At 42.8% G+C, this 20,802-nt stretch overlaps 1 protein-coding gene across 1 annotated transcript in view; it reads left to right on the top strand.

The window, feature by feature from the left end:
- The window catches only part of LOC129845879 (collagen alpha-1(XIX) chain-like), a 107,992-nt gene that overhangs the window by 44,279 nt on the left and 42,911 nt on the right, over positions 1–20,802 (top strand). Inside the window, exons 17-24 of the mRNA XM_055913804.1 lie at positions 1,352–1,456; positions 1,635–1,688; positions 2,632–2,685; positions 3,110–3,163; positions 4,148–4,201; positions 6,199–6,243; positions 16,102–16,152; positions 17,190–17,234. Of these exons, the coding sequence (XP_055769779.1) occupies positions 1,352–1,456; positions 1,635–1,688; positions 2,632–2,685; positions 3,110–3,163; positions 4,148–4,201; positions 6,199–6,243; positions 16,102–16,152; positions 17,190–17,234 (462 nt within the window). The remainder of the gene's footprint in view (positions 1–1,351; positions 1,457–1,634; positions 1,689–2,631; positions 2,686–3,109; positions 3,164–4,147; positions 4,202–6,198; positions 6,244–16,101; positions 16,153–17,189; positions 17,235–20,802) is intronic.

Here is a 20,802-nt window from a genome sequence, read left to right as displayed (position 1 = left end):
GAGCCCGTCCTCCCTAATTCAGGTCCCACCAACCTCCTGTGGTGTTCTTCTACTGTATGTACACTGAGTGGACAAAACATTAGGAACACCTGCTCTTTTCGGGTGAATCCAGGTGAAAGTTATGATCCCTTATTGATGCCACCTGTTAAATCCACTTCAATCAGTGTAGATGAAGGAGAGACCGGTTAAATAAGGATTTTTAAACCTTAAGACAATTGAGACATGGATTGTGTATGTGTGCCATTCAGAGGGTGAATGGGCAAGACAAAATATTTAATTGCCTTTGAGGGTATGGTAGAAGGTCCCAGGTGCACCGGTTTGTTTCAAGAACTGCAACACTGCTGGGTTTTTCATTCTCAACAGTTTCCTGTGTGTATCAAGAATGGTCCACCCCCCAAAGGACATCCACCCAACTTGACAAAACTGTTGGAAGCATTGGACTCAACATGTGCCAGCATCCCTGTGGAACGCTTTCGACACCTTATAGAGTCAATGTCCCGACGAATTGAGGCTGTTCTGATTGCAAAGGGGGAGGTGCAACTCAATATTAGGAGGATGTCCTCAATGTTTTGTACACTCAGTGTATAATCATAGCATTGTTCTATGAACTAAGTGCCTCTGGGTAACTGATACAGTTTAACCTAATTATCTTCAGCAGAGTACAGAATGTCTGCTGCTGTAGGGAAAGTACACTTCAACAACTCCACAGTGCACGAGTACAGAGTGTATCTCTCCAGAGCAGGTCCCTTTGAGATGTTCCAGGTTCATAATTAGGTGCGATATTATACCTTTCCAAGACAGGGCTGATTTCCCAGACAGGGCTGATTTCCCAGACAGGGCTGATTTCCCAGACAGGGCTGATTTCCCAGACAGGGCTGATTTCCAAGACGAGGCTGATTTCCCAGACAGGACTGATTTCCCAGACAGGACTGATTTCCCAAACAGGGCTGATTTCCAAGACAGGGCTGATTTCCCAGACAGGACTGATTTCCCAGACAGGGCTGATTTCACAAACACAGACTAAGACTAACTATTTGAATGTAAATAAGTGTTAACTGAACTGGATGGGAGACTGTGATATTTCAAATGATACTCCAAATGTCACAGTCAGTTAGAGAGTGGGTGGGGAACAGGACAGTGTCTGGTTCTCAGTCTGCTCACATGAACTTCCATGTTGTGGAAAGAGAGAACATTAAGACACCCCCCCTGCTCTTCGACCCAGGGGAGATGGAAGACAAACAAAAGGAGCACTGCATTTCCCTGCTGTGACTCAGTGAGATGACAGATATCGGGTCTGTATGACCATACCTCTTCCCCCCCCCCCCCCCCCCCCCCCGCTGTGTGTTGGCAGAATGCCTGCACTGTGTGCCAGACCAGAGTGCCAGGTCTGCCTGGGCAGAAGGGCGAGAAGGGAACCTATGGAGCGACAGGAGTGCAAGGCATGGTGGGAGAAAAGGTGAGTGTCTGATTATCTTTACTGTGTGTGTGTGTGTGTGTGTGTCTGCCTGCACAGAAGGGTGAGAATGGAACCCTTGGGGACAGGTTGTGTGGGGGGGTTTGTGTGTGTGTGTGTGCCTTTCTCTATGCAGGCGTTCTTGCGTGCGTTGATTTGCGTGTGTGTCCATTCTAAACAGGGGGATCCAGGAGTGCGAGGACCTCTCGGTAATCCTGGGAAAGAAGGTCCAAAGGTAGGAAACAACGTGTCATCCTGATTATAATGCATGTGTTCTAAATGGCAGCCTATTCCCTATTATAATGCATGTGTTCTAAATGGCAGCCTATTCCCTATTATAATGCATGTGTTCTAAATGGCAGCCTATTCCCTACATAGTGCACTATAACCTCTGGTGAAAAGTAGTGCCCTGTGTAAAGGATTAGGAGGCCATTTGGGACACAGACAATGTATACAGAATTACTTTCCACCTTACAAATACTCCATTCACTCCATTCATTGCAAATCTCAGCATGCCAAAGTGAATTAGAGCAGATAATAGGTGTAAAAGTATTAAGACTGGTGCATAACATCGCTGGGGACTACACTTCTTCTTCAGGTTATTATTCAACATGGTTGTATCCGTTGTTGCTATTGATTTTCAGTTGAATTGTTTTCATAATACTTCCTACGAATAAATACCCTCTTCATAATGCATTATGAGGGCATTTATAATGCCTTATAAACGATGCATAATATGCTATAATGTACGACATAGGCTCTCGTAGTTGTTCATATTTCTTTTCATCAGAGAGATTTAGGAAGATTCAGACACCAACCGTTGAACCAAAGAGTCAAACATTTACAATGTTAGTCCAGCACTTTCGTATCATCAGAGCTGCTGGCTGCAGACATGGTTGCCATGGATACACAGCAGTGTCCTGTATTAGTAAAATTACCCAAGCAGTCGCTTCTAATTGGCTCTATTAGAAACAAGAAGTCAAAGTGAAATGTATGACCACCAGTCATGCCACTGGTTTGAGACTATTAGGTTTTGGAGAGGACAGGCGGTACATTATGGTGGTAGATGTGTCTTATTTCACAAGCAAACACATGAACAAAAGGTTTATACAGAATGAAACTTGATTTACTGCTGTTGTTACTGTTTACTCATTCACTGATGTTGTTTGCTGTTCTAGGGGATGAAAGGAGAGAGAGGATTCCCTGGGCCTAGTGGAGACAAAGGAGACGAGGTGAGTTTCAGACCTGGGGCCAATACATGAATCATATACTTTAACATGCTTGAGTGTGCTTGAAAGTACACTACATCAAATCAAATCAAATCTGGACCCGGTGCACCTGGCACCAACCGTCATACCACGCTCAAAGTCGCTTAGGTCACTAGTTTTACCCTTTGTGACGTTCAGTCGATCAGTAACTGAATGCCTCAATGCCTCAATGCCTCAATGCCTGCTTTGTATAGCGAGCCACGGCCACGTGACTCATCTTGCCTCATGTACAACAGAATCAATGGAATTGTCCCGAAAATGCAAACGAGGTTAACTCTCCTCTTGTCCTTCTTGTAAACCTACCAGTTAGGCTATCATACGCTAACTATTACACAGGAAGTGACAATGATTGTTCTCTTGTGTTTCTTGTCTTTCTTGTCTTTCTCAGGGCTCTCCTGGAGTTCCAGGCATTCTGGGTGCAACAGGCCGTACTGGAGACCCTGTAAGCAAAACTAATCATCTTTCACATCTATTCATCCCTAGTTGTAATGCATGTGTAGTACTGTGTAGTACTGTGTAGTACTGTGTAGTACTGTGTAGTACTGTGTTGCTGATACAAGAACAATCACTGAGAACACCATACTCATCGTTTGGTCCCTATTTTCTCTCATCCAGTTTCCATATTTAGTTTGTGTCCCAGTTAATTGATGTACTTTGTTTCTATATTTAGTTTGTGTCCCAGTTAATTGATGTCCTTTGTTTCTATATTTAGTTTGTGTCCCAGTTAATTGATGTCCTTTGTTTCTATATTTAGTTTGTGTCCCAGTTAATTGATGTCCTTTGTTTCTATATTTAGTTTGTGTCCCAGTTAATTGATGTCCTTTGTTTCTATATTTAGTTTGTGTCCCAGTTAATTGATGTCCTTTGTTTCTATATTTAGTTTGTGTCCCAGTTAATTGATGTCCTTTGTTTCTATATTTAGTTTGTGTCCCAGTTAATTGATGTCCTTTGTTTCCATATTTAGTTTGTGTCCCAGTTAATTGATGTCCTTTGTTTCTATATTTAGTTTGTGTCCCAGTTAATTGATGTCCTTCGTTTCTATATTTAGTTTGTGTCCCAGTTAATTGATGTCCTTTGTTTCCATATTTAGTTTGTGTCCCAGTTAATTGATGTCCTTTGTTTCTATATTTAGTTTGTGTCCCAGTTAATTGATGTCCTTTGTTTCTATATTTAGTTTGTGTCCCAGTTAATTGATGTCCTTTGTTTCTATATTTAGTTTGTGTCCCAGTTAATTGATGTACTTTGTTTCTATATTTAGTTTGTGTCCCAGTTAATTGATGTACTTTGTTTCTATATTTAGTTTGTGTCCCAGTTAATTGATGTACTTTGTTTCTATATTTAGTTTGTGTCCCAGTTAATTGATGTACTTTGTTTCTATATTTAGTTTGTGTCCCAGTTAATTGATGTCCTTTGTTTCTGTTTGCAGGGTGTCATGGGCAGACCTGGGCCAATGGGTCAGCCTGGAACAAAGGGAGAGCGGGTAAGAAAGCGATGTTGTGTGTACACGCGCTGTATGAGTATACCGTCGCTAGTGAAAGTCTACGCACACTTGCACGGTCTTCACACTTTGCTGCCTTAAAATTAAATCTACAAAGGGATTAAATTAGATTTTTCCCTATGGAGCTACACAACCTACTCCAAAGTGAAAGAACAATGATAGATCATTTTCCAAATGACTTAGAAACACAAAATGATGATGAATTGATTGCGTATGTTTTCACTTTTACTTGGTGGAAGCACCTTTGGCAGCCGTTACAGCTGGGAATCATTCTGAATAAGATTCTACCAAGCTTGCACAACTCTTAGGACAACATGCACTCAGTGGCCAATTTATTAGGTACCGGGTCAGACCCTCCCTTTGCCTCCAGAACAGACTGAATTATTTGGGGTATGGAAACATTGCTCAATTGGTATCAAGGGACCTAACATGTGCCAGGAAAACACATCCCCACATCATTACACCACCGTCACCAGTCGGTACCGTTGATACCAGGCAGAATGGGGCCATGGACTCATGCTGCTTATGTCAAATCCTGACTCTGCCATCAGCATGATGCAACAGCAACTGCTGGGTTAGGTATTGAGAAGACAGGGTTTCCTCTAACTTTTTACCTGGGCTTTGCTCTTTTCATGTTTCTTTAGATCCTGACAGCCTCCCCAGGCCACGACAATACTGGAAAATACAAAGGGATCAAAACCATTGCATTCACTCCACATTACTGGCCCGTATGGTAAAGTGAAGGAAGCCTGTGTTAAAAGAATCCACTCCAAATCATTGATTCTGTTTGCAACAATACCATGAAGTAATACTGCAAGACAACACAGCAAATAAATTACGTTTTTGGCATAAAATAAAAACTACAGGTTTCGGTCAAATCCAATACAACACAAAGTAAATCCTCTGTATTTTCAAGTATTGTGGTTGGCAGCATCATGTTATGGATCTGCTTGTCATCGCCAGGGACTGGGGAGTTTGTCAGGATCAAGCAATGGAATTACATTGCCCTTAGAGTTGTGCAAAGCTGGTAGAATCTTATTCAGAATAATTTAATCAATTTTTTGATTTCATTTTAAGGGGGCAAAATGTGAAGACTGTGTCATTGGTGTACACACTTTCACTAGGTACTGTACTGTACGTGTCTACTTTATGTTCTAAATATAGGCCGTTAGTACATACAGGGTCGGGTTTTATTCATGCATGTGGCCTGACATGAGCTGTTCTGATAGTCCAAGATGAAAACAATGGCTTACGTCTTATTTAGTGCTATCTCAAAGAGCACCAGTAATGGGTTATTGTAATACTCAGGAATCATGTTGTTTTCTTAAAAAGCACTTAATACCTTATGGATTTCTCTTCAGTTTTGTTGTTGAAAGAATGCCATAGGCCTAGTCTTGTCAGTGGATTGGGGTGGCGTGCTGCCAATTAAGTAGCCTTGCAAGAGGCTTGTGCAAGCCAAAACAGCTCATAGGAGCTGTAGCGTGCGGCAGGTTGATGTACAAGTACACCCCTTGTACAGGACACTAGTTTATCGCAGGGCCTTACCCCCAATCTATCTCAAATTCAACAGAGCGAGTATGTCCCTCTTCCCAAATACTGAACCTCTGCAATGGACTTGTATTGTCAGTCATGCCATGTCCCAAAGATTAGGATTGTCACTGTGTCTAATGTGTGGATATTTATGGGTAAAGAGGTATTCTTAGATTATTGGGATCTTAACTGAAGAAATGTGTTCCTCAGTGACTGAGTGGAAAGCATTATCCCTCTCATGGTTTGTTGTGTGTGTGTGTGTGTGTGTGTGTGTGTGTGTGTGTGTGTGTGTGTGTGTGTGTGTGTGTGTGTGTGTGTGTGTGTGTGTGTGTGTGTGTGTGTGTGTGTGTGTGTGTGTGTGTGTGTGTGTGTGTGTGTGTGTGTGTGTGTGTGTGTGTGTGTGTGTGTGTGTGTGTGTCCGTGTCCGTGTCCGTGTCCGTCCCCTACAGGGAAGTGACGGCTCCCCTGGAAGGCCAGGACTACCAGGCCCCCCAGTAAGTTATCCAGAGCATCACTGAGATCTCTCTGTGTGTGTACACAGACTGTGTGTATGCGTGTGTGTTGTTGAGTCATTGGTGAGATATGTCAACAGTTTTCATGCCTATGAATGATGACACCAGTTCAAGGTACCTTAGCCAATTACTGGTGTCCTTTTGAATGGCTGGTCACACAACACATCATTTAAAAGGACAGTGAGATTGACTTATTACTTTGAAGGACATCATGTTTTCTTCCGTCTACTTGAGAGAATGTTTTTCCATTTTTTTTCTTCCTTCCTGGAAATTAAAATCAAGTACGATTTTATTGGTCACCTACACATATTTAGCAGATGTTATTGTGGGTGTAGCGAAATGCTTGTGTTCCTAGTTCCAACAGTGCTGTAATATCTAACAGTGCAGTAGTGTCTAACAGTGCAGTAGTGTCTAACAGTGCAGTAGTATCTAACAGTGCAGTAGTATCTAACAGTGCAGTAGTGTCTAACAGTGCAGTAGTATCTAACAGTGCAGTAGTATCTAACAGTGCAGTAGTATCTAACAGTGCAGTAGTATCTAACAGTGCAGTAGTGTCTAACAGTACAGTAGTGTCTAACAGTGCAGTAGTATCTAACAGTGCAGTAGTATCTAACAGTGCAGTAGTGTCTAACAGTGCAGTAGTATCTAACAGTGCAGTAGTATCTAAAGGTGCAGTAGTATCTAACAGTGCAGTAGTATCTAACAGTGCAGTAGTGTCTAACAGTACAGTAGTGTCTAGCAGTGCAGTAGTATCTAACTGTTAAATACTACTGTACTACTGCACAGTAGTGTCTAACAGTGGAGTAGTATCTAACAGTGCAGTAGTATCTAACAGTGCAGTAGTGTCTAACAGTGCAGTAGTATCTAACAGTGCAGTAGTATCTAACAGTGCAGTAGTATCTAACAGTGCAGTAGTATCTAACAGTGCAGTAGTGTCTAACAGTGCAGTAGTATCTAACAGTGCAGTAGTATCTAACAGTGCAGTAGTGTCTAACAGTGCAGTAGTATCTAACAGTGCAGTAGTATCTAACAGTGCAGTAATATCTAACAGTGCAGTAGTGTGTAACAGTGCAGTAGTATCTAACAGTGCAGTAGTATCTAACAGTGCAGTAGTATCTAACAGTGCAGTAGTATCTAACAGTGCAGTAGTATCTAACAGTGCAGTAGTATCTAATAGTGCAGTAGTATCTAACAGTGCAGTAGTGTCTAACAGTGCAGTAGTATCTAACAGTGCAGTAGTATCTAACAGTGCAGTAGTATCTAACAGTAGTATCTAACAGTGCAGTAGTATCTAACAGTGCAGTAGTATCTAACAGTGCAGTAGTATCTAACAGTGCAGTAGTATCTAGAGTGCAGTAGTGTCTAACAGTGCAGTAGTGTCTAACAGTGCAGTAGTGTCTAACAGTGCAGTAGTATCTAACAGTAGTATCTAACAGTGCAGTAGTATCTAACAGTGCAGTAGTATCTAACAGTGCAGTAGTGTCTAACAGTGCAGTAGTGTCTAACAGTGCAGTAGTATCTAACAGTGCAGTAGTGTCTAACAGTGCAGTAGTGTCTAACAGTGCAGTAGTGTCTAACAGTGCAGTAGTGTCTAACAGTGCAGTAGTATCTAACAGTGCAGTAGTATCTAACAGTAGTATCTAACAGTGCAGTAGTGTCCAACAGTGCAGTAGTGTCTAACAGTGCAGTAGTGTCTAACAGTGTAGTATCTAACAGTGCAGTAGTGTCTAACAGTGCAGTAGTGTCTAACAGTGCAGTACTGTCTAACAGTGCAGTAGTATCTAACAGTGCAGTAGTGTCTAACAGTCCAGTAGTGTTTAACAGTGCAGTACTGTCTAACAGTGCAGTAGTATCTAACAGTGCAGTAGTGTCTAACAGTGCAGTACTGTCTAACAGTGCAGTAGTATCTAACAGTGCAGTAGTGTCTAACAGTCCAGTAGTGTTTAACAGTGCAGTAGTGTGTAATAGTGCAGTAGTATCTAACAGTGCAGTAGTGTCTAACAGTGCAGTAGTATCTAACAGTGGAGTAGTGTCTAACAGTGCAGTAGTATCTAACAGTGCAGTAGTGTCTAACAGTGCAGTAGTATCTAACAGTGCAGTAGTGTCTAACAGTCCAGTAGTGTCTAACAGTGCAGTACTGTCTAACAGTGCAGTAGTATCTAACAGTGCAGTAGTGTCTAACAGTCCAGTAGTGTTTAACAGTGCAGTAGTGTCTAACAGTGCAGTAGTGTTTAACAGTGCAGTAGTGTCTAACAGTGCAGTAGTGTCTAACAGTGCAGTAGTGTCTAACAGTGCAGTAGTGTCTAACAGTGCAGTAGTGTCTAACAGTGCAGTAGTGTCTAACAGTGCAGTAGTGTCTAACAGTGCAGTAGTGTTTAACAGTGCAGTAGTGTCTAACAGTCCAGTAGTGTTTAACAGTCCAGTAGTGTCTAACAGTGCAGTAGTGTGTAATAGTGCAGTAGTGTCTAACAGTGCAGTAGTATCTAACAGTGCAGTAGTATCTAACAGTGCAGTAGTGTCTAACAGTGCAGTAGTATCTAACAGTGCAGTAGTGTCTAACAGTGCAGTAGTATCTAACAGTGCAGTAGTATCTAACAGTGCAGTAGTATCTAACAGTCCAGTAGTGTCTAACAGTGCAGTAGTATCTAACAGTGCAGTAGTGTCTAGCAGTGCAGTAGTATCTAACAGTCCAGTAGTGTCTAACAGTGCAGTAGTATCTAACAGTGCAGTAGTGTGTAATAGTGCAGTAGTGTCTAACAGTGCAGTAGTGTCTAACAGTGCAGTAGTATCTAACAGTGCAGTAGTGTCTAACAGTGCAGTAGTGTCTAATAGTGCAGTAGTGTCTAACAGTGCAGTAGTATCTAACAGTGCAGTAGTGTCTAACAGTGCAGTAGTGTCTAACAGTGCAGTAGTGTCTAACAGTGCAGTAGTGTCTAATAGTGCAGTAGTGTCTAACAGTGCAGTAGTGACTAACAGTGCAGTAGTGTCTAACAGTGCAGTAGTTTCTAACAGTGCAGTAGTGACTAACAGTGCAGTAGTGACTAACAGTGCAGTAGTGTCTAACAGTGCAGTAGTATCTAACAGTGCAGTAGTGTCTAACAGTGCAGTAGTGTCTAATAGTGCAGTAGTGTCTAACAGTGCAGTAGTGACTAACAGTGCAGTAGTATCTGACAGTGCAGTAGTGTCTAACAGTGCAGTAGTGTCTAATAGTGCAGTAGTGTCTAACAGTGCAGTAGTGACTAACAGTGCAGTAGTATCTAACAGTGCAGTAGTATCTAACAGTGCAGTAGTGTCTAACAGTGCAGTAGTGTCTAACAGTGCAGTAGTGTCTAACAGTAGTGTCTAACAGTGCAGTAGTGTCCAACAGTGCAGTAGTGTCTAACAGTGCAGTAGTGTCTAACAGTGTAGTATCTAACAGTGCAGTAGTGTCTAACAGTGCAGTAGTGTCTAACAGTGCAGTACTGTCTAACAGTGCAGTAGTATCTAACAGTGCAGTAGTGTCTAACAGTCCAGTAGTGTTTAACAGTGCAGTACTGTCTAACAGTGCAGTAGTATCTAACAGTGCAGTAGTGTCTAACAGTGCAGTACTGTCTAACAGTGCAGTAGTATCTAACAGTGCAGTAGTGTCTAACAGTCCAGTAGTGTTTAACAGTGCAGTAGTGTGTAATAGTGCAGTAGTATCTAACAGTGCAGTAGTGTCTAACAGTGCAGTAGTATCTAACAGTGGAGTAGTGTCTAACAGTGCAGTAGTGTCTAACAGTGCAGTAGTGTCTAACAGTGCAGTAGTATCTAACAGTGCAGTAGTGTCTAACAGTCCAGTAGTGTCTAACAGTGCAGTACTGTCTAACAGTGCAGTAGTATCTAACAGTGCAGTAGTGTCTAACAGTCCAGTAGTGTTTAACAGTGCAGTAGTGTCTAACAGTGCAGTAGTGTTTAACAGTGCAGTAGTGTCTAACAGTGCAGTAGTGTCTAACAGTGCAGTAGTGTTTAACAGTGCAGTAGTGTCTAACAGTGCAGTAGTGTCTAACAGTGCAGTAGTGTCTAACAGTGCAGTAGTGTCTAACAGTGCAGTAGTGTCTAACAGTGCAGTAGTGTTTAACAGTGCAGTAGTGTCTAACAGTCCAGTAGTGTTTAACAGTCCAGTAGTGTCTAACAGTGCAGTAGTGTGTAATAGTGCAGTAGTGTCTAACAGTGCAGTAGTATCTAACAGTGCAGTAGTATCTAACAGTGCAGTAGTGTCTAACAGTGCAGTAGTATCTAACAGTGCAGTAGTGTCTAACAGTGCAGTAGTATCTAACAGTGCAGTAGTATCTAACAGTGCAGTAGTATCTAACAGTCCAGTAGTGTCTAACAGTGCAGTAGTATCTAACAGTGCAGTAGTGTCTAACAGTGCAGTAGTATCTAACAGTCCAGTAGTGTCTAACAGTGCAGTAGTATCTAACAGTGCAGTAGTGTGTAATAGTGCAGTAGTGTCTAACAGTGCAGTAGTGTCTAACAGTGCAGTAGTATCTAACAGTGCAGTAGTGTCTAACAGTGCAGTAGTGTCTAATAGTGCAGTAGTGTCTAACAGTGCAGTAGTATCTAACAGTGCAGTAGTGTCTAACAGTGCAGTAGTGTCTAACAGTGCAGTAGTGTCTAATAGTGCAGTAGTGTCTAACAGTGCAGTAGTGACTAACAGTGCAGTAGTGTCTAACAGTGCAGTAGTTTCTAACAGTGCAGTAGTGACTAACAGTGCAGTAGTGACTAACAGTGCAGTAGTGTCTAACAGTGCAGTAGTATCTAACAGTGCAGTAGTGTCTAACAGTGCAGTAGTGTCTAATAGTGCAGTAGTGTCTAACAGTGCAGTAGTGACTAACAGTGCAGTAGTATCTGACAGTGCAGTAGTGTCTAACAGTGCAGTAGTGTCTAATAGTGCAGTAGTGTCTAACAGTGCAGTAGTGACTAACAGTGCAGTAGTATCTAACAGTGCAGTAGTATCTAACAGTGCAGTAGTGTCTAACAGTGCAGTAGTGTCTAACAGTGCAGTAGTGTCTAACAGTAGTGTCTAACAGTGCAGTAGTGTCTAACAGTAGTATCTAACAGTGCAGTAGTGTCTAACAGTGCAGTAGTGTCTAACAGTAGTATCTAACAGTGCAGTAGTGTCTAACAGTGCAGTAGTGTCTAACAGTGTAGTATCTAACAGTGCAGTAGTATCTAACAGTGCAGTAGTGTCTAACAGTGCAGTAGTGTCTAACAGTGTAGTGTCTAACAGTGCAGTAGTGTCTAACAGTGCAGTAGTATCTAACTGTGCAGTAGTATCTAACAGTGCAGTAGTGTCTAACAGTGCAGTAGTATCTAACAGTGCAGTAGTGTCTAACAGTGCAGTAGTGTCTAACAGTGCAGTAGTATCTAACAGTGCAGTAGTGTCTAACAGTGCAGTAGTATCTAATAGTGCAGTAGTATCTAATAGTGCAGTAGTGTCTAACAGTGCAGTAGTATCTAACAGTGCAGTAGTGTCTAACAGTGCAGTAGTGTCTAACAGTGCAGTAGTGTCTAACAGTGCAGTAGTGTCTAACAGTGCAGTAGTGTGTAATAGTGCAGTAGTGTCTAACAGTGCAGTAGTATCTAATAGTGCAGTAGTGTCTAACAGTACAGTAGTGTCTAACAGTGCAGTAGTGTCTAACAGTGCAGTAGTATCTAATAGTGCAGTAGTGTCTAACAGTCCAGTAGTGTCTAACAGTACAGTAGTGTCTAACAGTGCAGTAGTGTCTAACAGTGCAGTAGTATCTAAAAGTGCAGTAGTGTCTAACAGTGCAGTAGTGTCTAACAGTGCAGTAGTGTCTAACAGTGCAGTAGTGTGTAACAGTGCAGTAGTGTCTAACAGTGCAGTAGTATCTAACAGTGCAGTAGTGTCTAACAGTGCAGTAGTGTGTAATAGTGCAGTAGTGTCTAACAGTGCAGTAGTATCTAATAGTGCAGTAGTGTCTAACAGTGCAGTAGTATCTAATAGTGCAGTAGTGTCTAACAGTGCAGTAGTGTCTAACAGTGCAGTAGTATCTAACAGTGCAGTAGTGTCTAACAGTGCAGTAGTATCTAACAGTGCAGTAGTATCTAACGGTGCAGTAGTGTCTAACAGTGCAGTAGTATCTAACAGTGCAGTAGTATCTAACAGTGCAGTAGTGTCTAACAGTGCAGTAGTGTCTAACAGTGCAGTAGTATCTAACAGTAGTGTCTAACAGTGCAGTAGTATCTAACAGTGCAGTAGTGTCTAACAGTGCAGTAGTATCTAACAGTGCAGTAGTATCTAACAGTGCAGTAGTGTCTAACAGTGCAGTAGTATCTAACAGTGCAGTAGTATCTAACAGTGCAGTAGTATCTAACAGTGCAGTAGTATCTAACAGTGCAGTAGTGTCTAACAGTGTAGTAGTATCTAACAGTGCAGTAGTGTCTAACAGTGTAGTAGTATCTAACAGTGCAGTAGTATCTAACAGTGCAGTAGTATCTAACAGTGCAGTAGTATCTAACAGTGCAGTAGTGTCTAACAGTAGTATCTAACAGTGCAGTAGTATCTAACAGTGTAGTAGTGTCTAACAGTGTAGTAGTATCTAACAGTGCAGTAGTATCTAACAGTGCAGTAGTATCTAACAGTGCAGTAGTATCTAACAGTGCAGTAGTATCTAACAGTAGTATCTAACAGTGCAGTAGTGTCTAACAGTGCAGTAGTGTCTAACAGTGCAGTAGTATCTAACAGTGCAGTAGTATCGAACAGTGCAGTAGTATCTAACAGTGCAGTAGTATCGAACAGTGCAGTAGTATCTAACAGTGCAGTAGTGTCTAACAGTGCAGTAGTATCTAAAAATGATTCACAAAATATACACAAATCTAAAAGTAAAAGAATGGAATTAAGAAATATATAAATATTAGGACGAGCAATGTTGGAGTGGCATTGACTAAAATACAGTAGAATATAATACAGTAAATAGATATGAGATGAGTAAAGCAGTATGTAAACATTATTACAGTGACTAGTGTTCCATCGTTAAAGTGGCCAGTGATTCCATGTCTATGTATATACGGCAGCAGCCTCTAAGGTGCAGGGTTGAGTAACCGGGTCGAAGCCGGCTAGTGATGGCAATTTAACAGTTTGATGGCCTTGGGATAGAAGCTGTTTTTCAGTCTCTCGGTACCAGCTTTGATGCACCTGTACTGACCTCTCCTTCTGGATGATAATGGGGTGAACAGGCCGTGGCTCAGGTGGTTGATGTCCTCTATGATCTTTTTGGCCTGTAACATGGGGTGCTGTAGGTGTCCTGGAGGGCAGGTAGAAATGTTGTTGAGTCACCATGGTCATGTTACTTCTGGGGACACTGGAGCAAAACCAAAAGAGTGTTTCTTATTGGACACGTACAAAGATAGTGCTTCCTGTTTCACTCCGTTATTGAGGGTTTTCTTCCATTTTGTGCCTACTTAATGCTTCCTGTTTCACTCCGTTATGGAGGGTTTTCTTCCATTTTGTGCCTACTTAATGCTTCCCTGTTTCACTCTGTTATGGAGGGTTTTCTTCCATTTTGTGCCTACTTAATGCCTCCCTGTTTCACTCCGTTATGGAGGGTTTTCTTCCATTTTGTGCCTACTTAATGCTTCCTGTTTCACTCCGTTATGGAGGGTTTTCTTCCATTTTGTGCCTACTTAATGCTTCCTGTTTCACTCCGTTATGGAGGGTTTTCTTCCATTTTGTGCCTACTTAATACTTCCCTGTTTCACTCCGTTATGGAGGGTTTTCTTCCATTTTGTGCCTACTTAATGCTTCCCTGTTTCACTCCGTTACGGAGGGTTTTCTTCCATTTTGTGCCTACTTAATGCTTCCCTATTTCACTCCGTTATGGAGGGGTTTCTCCCATTTTGTGCCTACTTAATGCTTCCCTGTTTCACTCCGTTATGGAGGGTTTTCTTCCATTTTGTGTCTACTTAATACTTCCCTGTTTCACTCCGTTACGGAGGGTTTTCTTCCATTTTGTGCCTACTTAATGCTTCCCTGTTTCACTCCGTTATGGAGGGTTTTCTTCCATTTTGTGCCTACTTAATGCTTCCTGTTTCACTCCGTTATGGAGGGTTTTCTTCCATTTTGTGCCTACTTAATGCTTCCCTGTTTCACTCCGTTATGGAGGGTTTTCTTCCATTTTGTGCCTACTTAATACAACCCACTTACTGTGTTGGAGGAGAGGGTGAATGAATGAAGTTCAGTACTGTAAATTCTTTACATTGCACAAATCTAGCAAAAGCTTAGGGCCACAGATTTCCTTCAAACTTAAAATCTGTTCTCATGTAGATACTCTGTGGTTAGTTTAGCGCTGTCTTGCAGCCGTTTAGCTTTGCCTCAGATCACACACTGATGACAGACAGCACATACACTGAGTAGTGGAGAGGAGACCGGTGGCTACACACACACACACACACACACACACACACACACACACACACACACACACACACACACACACACACACACACACACACACACACACACACACACACACACACACACACACACACACACACACACACACACTAGCTAGCGTTATTATTACAGGTTTATAATTCATCACTCGTCCCCTTGAACCCTCCGTGGCACACACACACACGGATGCACACACACACTCACACACAAACACACACACATTAAAAAGCACCCACGTACACACACCCTCCCACGCCCTGGCCCCATCAACGCTAGTCAGGGAGGACTATCCAGACTCTGGTATATCCGGGCTACTCCTCAAGCCAGCAGGATGTTGTAGTAGCTGCTGCTAGCCTCCATCTCTTTAAATCAATGTGTTCTGCTACACTATTTCCCCCAGATACACTAGTTAGACTGCGGCCCAAATGGCACCTTATTCATGATCACCAGGCAGCCCCAGATATTGATCTCTCCATGTAGTGATCACCAGGCAGCCCCAGATATTGATCTCTCCATGTAGTGATCACCAGGCAGCCCCAGATATTGATCTCTCCGTGTAGTGATCACCAGGCAGCCCCAGATATTGATCTCTCCATGTAGTGATCACCAGGCAGCCCCAGATATTGATCTCTCCCATGTAGTGATCACCAGGCAGCCCCAGATATTGATCTCTCCATGTAGTGATCACCAGGCAGCCCCAGATATTGATCTCTCCATGTAGTGATCACCAGGCAGCCCCAGATATTGATCTCTCCATATAGTGATCACCAGGCATCCCCAGATATTCATCTCTCCATGTAGTGATCACCAGGCAGCCCCAGATTTTGATCTCTCCGTGTAGTGATCACCAGGCAGCCCCAGATATTGATCTCTCCATGTAGTGATCACCAGGCAGCCCCAGATATTGATCTCTCCATGTAGTGATCACCAGGCAGCCCCAGATATTGATCTCTCCATGTAGTGATCACCAGGCAGCCCCAGATATTGATCTCTCCATGTAGTGATCACCAGGCAGCCCCAGATATTGATCTCTCCATGTAGTGATCACCAGGCAGCCCCAGATATTGATCTCTCCCATGTTGCATTTCAGGGCTTAACAAAGTAAAACTGTCTGCCTGGCCCAGGCCTACAGGACTGACTGTTAGACTAGAGGCACAGAAAACACACACACACACACACACACACACACACACACACACACACACACACACACACACACACACACACACACACACACACACACACACACACACACACACACACACACACACACACACACACACACACACACACACACACACACACACACCCGAGACCTTTAGGAGTGTGTAAGGCTAGAAGCCATGAGGCAGGGTGTTAACGGAGGAGATACCTGGCTCTGACTGAGATGTGTGTGTTTGCAGGGTGTCCCCTATGTGGAGGGCAATGGGATGAGCAGTCTGTACAAACTGCAGGTAAGAACTTCACTGTACTCATCCTCATCACCTTGGTGAGTCAGGTGTTGCCTCCCTACCGATGCATCCCTACCGATGCAACTAGCATCACAGTGCTAGTCAACAGTTGTATAGCTGACATGTTACTCATAGTCTGTTGATTGTTTGTTGAGCATCGGTAGGGTGACCCTCAAAGTAAAGGTTACCACATTCCCCTATATACTGTAGGCTACTGTAGATACCATGTCATCAGATACCATGTCATCAGATACCATATTATCACATACCATATAATCAGATACCATGTCATCAGATACCATGTCATCAGATACCGTGTCATCAGATACCATATCATCAGATACCATGTCATCAGATACTATGTCTTCAGATACCATGTCATCAGATACCATATTATCACATACCATATAATCAGATACCATATCATCAGATACTATGTCATCAGATACCATGTCATCAGATACCATATCATCAGATACCATGTCATCAGATACCATGTCATCAGATACCATGTCATCAGATACCATGTTATCAGATACCGTGTCATCAGATACCGTGTCATCAGATACCGTGTCATCAGATGCCGTGTCATCAGATGCCGTGTCATCAGATGCCGTGTCATCAGATACCGTGTCATCAGATACCGTGTCATCAGATACCATATTATCAGATACCATATTATCAGATACCGTGTCATCAGATACCATATTATCAGATACTGTGTCATCAGATACCATATAATCAGATACCGTGTCATCAGATACCATGTCATCAGATACCATGTCATCAGATACCATGTCATCAGATACCATATTATCAGATGCCGTGTCATCAGATACCATGTCATCAAATACCGTGTCATCAGATACAATGTCATCAGATACCATATCATCAGATACCATATTATCAGATACCGTGTCATCACATACCATATTATCAGATACCGTGTCATCAGATACCATATAATCAGATACTGTGTCATCAGATACCATGTCAGCGTTGTGTTGAATGTTATGATGATAATACTAGTTTCTCCACAGAGTGGAGGAGCCATCTCAGGACCCCCTGGACCACCAGGTGCACCAGTAAGTACCATCTACTGTCTCATCATCCATCCTCCTACTGTATCATCCTCCCACTGTCTCATCATCCATCATCCTACTGTATCATCCTCCTACTGTCTCATCCTCCTACTGTATCATCCTCCTACTGTCTCATCATCCTGCTGTCTCATCCTCCTACTGTATCATCCTCCTACTGTCTCATCATCTACTGTCTCATCATCCATTCTCCGAATGTATCATCCTCCTACTGTCTCATCATCCTGCTGTCTCATCATCCATCCTCCTACTGTCTCATCATCCTACTGTATTATCATCTACTGTCTCATCATCTACTGTCTCATCATCCATCCTCCTACTGTCTCATCATCCTACTGTCTCATCAACCTACTGTCTTATCATCTACTGTCTCATCATCTACTGTCTCATCATCCATCCTCCTACTGTCTCATCATCCTACTGTCTCATCATCCTACTGTCTCATCATCCTACTGTCTCATCATCTATCCTCCTACTGTCTCATCCTCCTACTGTCTCATCATCCTACTGTCTCATCCTCCTACTGTCTCATCCTCCTACTGTCTCATCATCCTACTGTCTTATCATCTACTGTCTCATCATCTACTGTCTCATCATCCATCCTCCTACTGTCTCATCCTCCTTCTGTCTCATCATCCTACTGTCTCATCATCCTACTGTCTCATCATCCTACTGTCTCATCCTTCTACTGTCTCATCATCCTACTGTCTCATCATCCTACTGTCTCATCATCCTACTGTCTCATCATCCTACTGTCTCATCCTCCTACTGTCTCATCATCCTACTGTCTCATCCTCCTACTGTCTCATCATCCTACTGTCTCATCCTCCTACTGTCTCATCATCCTACTGTCTCATCCTACTACTGTCTCATCATCCTACTGTCTCATCATCCTACTGTCTCATCATCCTACTGTCTCATCCTCCTACTGTCTCATCATCCTACTGTCTCATCCTCCTACTGTCTCATCCTCCTACTGTCTCATCCTCCTACTGTCTCATCCTCCTACTGTCTCATCATCCTACTGTCTCATCATCCTACTGTCTCATCATCCTACTGTCTCATCCTCCTACTGTCTCATCATCCTACTGTCTCATCATCTATCATCCTACTGTCTCATCATCCTACTGTCTCATCATCTATCATCCTACTGTCTCATCATCCTACTGTCTCATCATCCTGCTGTCTCATCATCCTACTGTCTCATCATCCTACTGTCTCATCATCTATCATCCTACTGTCTCATCATCCTGCTGTCTCATCATCCTACTGTCTCATCATCCTACTGTCTCATCATCCTACTGTCTCATCATCCTACTGTCTCATCATCTATCATCCTACTGTCTCATCATCCTACTGTCTCATCATCTATCATCCTACTGTCTCATCATCCTGCTGTCTCATCATCCTACTGTCTCATCATCCTGCTGTCTCATCATCCTACTGTCTCATCATCCTACTGTCTCATCATCTATCATCCTACTGTCTCATCATCCTGCTGTCTCATCATCCTACTGTCTCATCCTCCCACTGTCTCATCATCCTGCTGTCTCATCGTCCCACTGTCTCATCATCCTACTGTCTCATCATCCATCATCCTACTGTCTCATCCTCCTACTGTCTCATCATCCTACTGTCTCATCATCCTACGGTCTCATCATCCTACTGTCTCATCATCCATCATCCTACTGTCTCATCATCCATCATCCTACTGTCTCATCATCCATCATCCTACTGTCTCATCCTCCTACTGTCTCATCATCCTGCTGTCTCATCGTCCCACTGTCTCATCATCCTACTGTCTCATCATCCATCATCCTACTGTCTCATCATCCTACTATCTCATCATCCTGCTGTCTCATCGTCCCACTGTCTCATCATCCTACTGTCTCATCATCCCACTGTCTCATCATCCTACTGTCTCATCATCCATCATCCTACTGTCTCATCATCCTACTGTCTCATCATCCTACTGTCTCATCATCCCACTGTCTCATCATCCTACTGTCTCATCATCCATCCTAACCAGACATGTATTCAGATCCTGTGTACTGTACTGTCAGGGTCAGAAACACACAGGCCATACTTTATCATCCTAAGAGTAGCTGTCATCTCCTTCACTGTCTCCAGGCCTCTAGTTAGACTCAGTCATGTTCAGGGAGAGCTCACTGGTGGGAAGAAACAGACAGACAGACAGACAGACAGACAGACAGACAGACAGACAGACAGACAGAGAGACAGACAGACAGAGAGAGAGAGAGAGAGAGAGAGAGAGAGAGAGAGAGAGAGAGAGAGAGAGAGAGAGAGAGAGAGAGAGAGAGAGAGAGAGAGAGAGAGAGAGAGAGAGAGAGAGAGAGAGAGAGAGAGAGGTGGCCTGACTCTGTTCTCCCTGCATTGTGCCTCTGTGGCGAGGTGTGGTGACCTGATTTACTTATCAAAGCCACTGAGCTCTGCCCTTATCAGTCTGTCTGTAATCTACCTACAACCCTCGGAGACTTTACCTCTTCCATCATAACACACAGACACTCCGCTCATAGGACCTGCAGGGGTCCACAAAGAGAACTCAGATAAACTGGTCAACTGTTTTTCACACAACGGGCAGCCTACCCAGGGACCACAGTAGAATCTCTGGGGAGCTTTTCTCTGTCTGTCTGTCTGTCTGCATCTAACATGTACAGTACTGCTGGGGGTATCATGAAGTGGTTTGGTACTCCCAGAGAGCATCTAACATGTACAGTACTGCTGGGGGTATCATGAAGTGGTTTGATACTCCCAGAGAGCATCTAACATGTACAGTACTGCTGGGGGTATCATGAAGTGGTTTGATACTCCCAGAGAGCATCTAACATGTACAGTACTGCTGGGGGTATCATGAAGTGGTTTAGTATTCCCAGAGAGCATCTAACATGTACAGTACTGCTGGGGGTATCATGAAGTGGTTTGGTACTCACAGAGAGCATCTAACATGTACAGTACTGCTGGGGGTATCATGAAGGGGTTTCATACTCCCAGAGGGCATCTAACATGTACAGTACTGCTGGGGGTATCATGAAGTGGTTTGGTACTCCCAGAGAGCATTTACTGAATGTTAAATATATTACCTGTCAGGTATATTAACTCTTTGTAATGTACACTTGTTAAATGTATTTATCTTAAATGTAATGTATTTAATGTCAATTGTAATAGTTTATAATGTCATTTTAGGTCTGAGTTGGACTCTAGGAAGATTAGCTGTCGCCATGGCATCTGCTAACAGGGATCCTAATGAAACATTCAATTAATTCTAGAAGAATTAAGAAATAATTAAAGTGACGAGTTAAAATGGAGAACAATAAAAGCAACAGGCTACAGTAAATTATACAATATGTCCATTTTAGTTTACTTCCAATTAGATTTTGCTGTTTGTTTTATGTCTCTAATTGTTTACATTTTTTTGCACGCTGTTAACTTTTATTGACAATAAGTCTGACTTTATGACTATAACTGTACAGCTGCCAGTGTATATAAACAGTACAGTCATATCCTGTATTAAACTTGACACTTACCAAAAGTG

The sequence above is a fragment of the Salvelinus fontinalis genome, unplaced genomic scaffold (assembly GCF_029448725.1).
Source record: "Salvelinus fontinalis isolate EN_2023a unplaced genomic scaffold, ASM2944872v1 scaffold_0395, whole genome shotgun sequence".
Taxonomy (NCBI): Eukaryota; Metazoa; Chordata; class Actinopteri; order Salmoniformes; family Salmonidae; genus Salvelinus; species Salvelinus fontinalis.
The sequence above is the reverse complement of the archived record's forward strand: the minus strand, read 5'-3'. Positions and strand labels throughout refer to the sequence as shown.